The 3,217-nt window shown below is 41.8% G+C and overlaps 1 protein-coding gene across 1 annotated transcript in view; it reads left to right on the forward strand.

Annotated features, from left to right (window-relative positions):
• Window positions 1-388: 388 nt before the first annotated feature.
• Window positions 389-3,217, forward strand: part of LOC106534121 (cyclic nucleotide-gated olfactory channel) — a gene marked incomplete at its 5' end in the record, with an annotated part of 4,723 nt that continues 1,894 nt past the window's right edge. Inside the window, 4 exon segments of the mRNA XM_014030642.1 lie at window positions 389-495; window positions 597-1,084; window positions 1,179-1,457; window positions 1,600-1,698. Coding sequence (XP_013886096.1) covers window positions 389-495; window positions 597-1,084; window positions 1,179-1,457; window positions 1,600-1,698 — 973 coding nt within the window.

Below are 3,217 nucleotides of genomic sequence, written 5' to 3' on the forward strand. Positions count from 1 at the left end.
AGATTCAACACAGAAAGTATTTATTTAAAATAATTACAAACAATATTGATGTTATTCTTATCATAACTTCTCCAAAATTAGCAAAAGTTTTCCTGAAAAAAAGTGTGGATGACCTCATGTCAGCAGACATTTTGAAAAGGAAAAGAAAAAGAAGTTCCACTTCCTGCAGTACATTGATGATCCACCAGAGGGCAGAATACAGGTCTCACATGATGTACAACAGGTTTTTGAGGAAAATATTGACCACATTGATAAAATATAGGTCACAGAATCCTGCGTAGCAAATATGATACAAATGGCGATATTGAAACTGGGGTTGTATTAACACTTCAACTTCAACATCTTTAGCTGTTTATTATTATTGTTAATATTATAATTTTCATCAAAGGGCCTGTTTTGATGAACTCCAGATGACAAATGTTCTGGTGTGGCTTGTGCTGGATTACATCTGTGATGGAGTTTATATTCTGGATACTGTTGTTCGTGTCCACACAGGTACTGATATCACTCAAACATTTTTACACTGACATTATTTCATTAGCCCTCTGTTTTCTGGATAAAATCCTAACACTGTCAGGACTACTTCCTGTGGTAAGGGTTCTTGGATCAAGGCTTGTTGGTGAAAGATGTGCGTCGTCTGAGAGAAACCTACATCCGGACATTACAGTGTAAACTTGATATCTGCTCCATCCTCCCCACGGACCTCCTGTACCTCACAGTGGGCATGAGTTACACTCCTCTTCTTCGGTTCAACCGGCTCCTGCGACTTCCACGCTTGTTTGAGTTCTTTGAACGGACGGAAACACGCACAAGCTACCCCAACGCCTTCCGCATCTGGAAGCTGGTCCTGTACATCCTGGTCATCATCCACTGGAACGCCTGTGGGTACTACAGCTTCTCCAAAGTCCTGGGACTGGGCTCGGACTCATGGGTTTATCCCAACGCATCAGACCCGGAGTTCGGCTCCCTGGCTAGAAGCTACATTTACTGTCTGTACTGGTCCACTCTGACACTGACCACCATTGGAGAAACACCTCCTCCTGTTAGAGATGAGGAGTACCTGTTCTTGATATTTGACTTTCTGGTAAGTTCTCAGAACCTTTTCTACAGAAAGTGTCATGGTCAGGCCTTACAATGGTTCTGTATCTAAMCACCTTCACCTGGTGTTCCTTCGTCAGGTTGGAGTTCTAATCTTTGCATCCATAGTCGGGAACGTTGGATCCATGATCTCCAACATGAACGCAACAAGAGCCACCTTCCAAACTCGCGTGGACGCTCTCAAACATTACATGCACTTTAGACACGTCAGTAAGGTGCTGGAGCAGCGCGTCATTCGCTGGTTTGACTACCTCTGGACCAATCAGAAGACAGTCGATGAACAGGAAGTGCTGAGGAGCTTGCCTAGTAAACTACGAGCAGAAATAGCCATCAATGTTCACCTGGACACACTGAAAAAGGTAAAGACAGTTGAATTAATGAGGCTTAATGTTGTAGACGGTAATATTTTATTGTCAGAGCTGTGCTGTGCTTTGKTTTATATTTCTCTTGAGTTATTCCTCCAATGTTTTTATGTGTGTGTAAATGTTCCTGTGGAACTAGGTGCGTATATTTCAGGACTGTGAGGCAGGACTTCTTGTAGAGTTGGTGTTAAAACTTCGACCTCAAGTTTTCAGTCCTGGTGACTACATCTGTAGAAAGGTTAGTGTTTCTTTACTACACACATGGGGGAAGCATTGGAAAATATTTAAAGTCAGCACCAGTGGTGTCTGTCAGCAAGCAAGCATTTATATAGWGCCTTTCACAGAAATAAATTCACAAGGTGCTGTACATTCAGGGAAGGGGGAGGGGCAGTTAAGACAGGTCATGCAGCAAACACAGTTGTGCTACCTTAACAACAGAACAACAGAAAAACTAACAAACACACAGGGGAAGATGGGGAAAAAAGCAAAAACATCATATTAAATCAACACTGTGACACACTGTGGTGTTTATGAAGAAAACCTCTGCATAGGGCACAGTTCCCCTAAAGCACTAAAGCACTAATAGGGGAACTAATTTCTTGATTAGTGCTTTAGGGCTTTTCTATTTTTTAGAATCATCCGTGGATTAGCACTTGTTAAATCTAGAAGCACTAACTGAGATCTATAAATGTTATTGATCAACACTGTTGTTCACAGTTGAGGGTGAAAGCTGTCACACATTTTGTTCATATGTGTGTCACTCATCTATAAGGTCACATCAAACTCAAGGCCCGCGGGCCAAATGTGGTCTGCAGGTAACTCCCATTTGGCCTGCTGAGGGCACAAAGGCTGCATCCAAAACGGCAGGCCGGGTCCTCCGAAGGCCGAATTCGTCGGCCRCATACGTCACAGCGCCGCGATAAAGGCCGTCCAAAAACTGAAGACTCCTCCGATGCGGCCGACAAATACGTCCTTCCTTTGGCCCGAATCGAAGGACAGGTCTGATGGATCCTTCCTGGTCCAACATATCCCATAATGCATTGTGGGCCAACCGGAGATTTGTTTAAGCTAGTAATGGTGGACGAAGCGAGAGAAAAGAATACGTTTTAAATAAAAATATGGCGATATAAAATTTATAATTTTTTAGCGGATGTAATTCTAATACTTTTATCATATGTTTGGACGTGTTTTTAAATATTATTTTTATCATAAAAAAACATGAAATAAAAATGCACCCACAGCGGGTCAATTAGTTCTTCAAAGGTCACCTTTAAGTTAATTTTATTGTTTTGAGACATTAATAATGCTAATATTTTGATATTTTTCTAATTTTGATCTATTTTTGCTTCTGTTTAGCGTCGTCATGATTGCTAGGTGACATGACGTACGCCGGGGTGGAGGGGAGGCTAGACTGTCCAGATTCAGACTCTTTTTTTCCGGTCTTCCCGGTCTACCAAGGACCCGGCCCATCTCAACCGGGTAGTCTGGGTCCTCCAGAGGACCCGGTCTGTCGTTTTGGACACAGCCTATGTGACAACAATCTGCACACAGTAAATATTGTTTCATGTTGCCTCTAAAGAATGTTTCATGGTTCAGCTGGATTATATTAGTGCTTTAGACAAGCTTTTTTCTAAATTTTCAGTGCTTTAGAATTAGGGGACCTAAATATTTGAGTTAGTGCTTTAGAATTAGGGTCCTAAATATTTGAGTTAGTGCTTTAGAATTAGGGTCCTAAATATTTGAGTTAGTGCTTTAGA

This window comes from Austrofundulus limnaeus, unplaced genomic scaffold (assembly GCF_001266775.1).
Source record: "Austrofundulus limnaeus strain Quisiro unplaced genomic scaffold, Austrofundulus_limnaeus-1.0 Scaffold1094, whole genome shotgun sequence".
Classification (NCBI taxonomy): domain Eukaryota; kingdom Metazoa; phylum Chordata; class Actinopteri; order Cyprinodontiformes; family Rivulidae; genus Austrofundulus; species Austrofundulus limnaeus.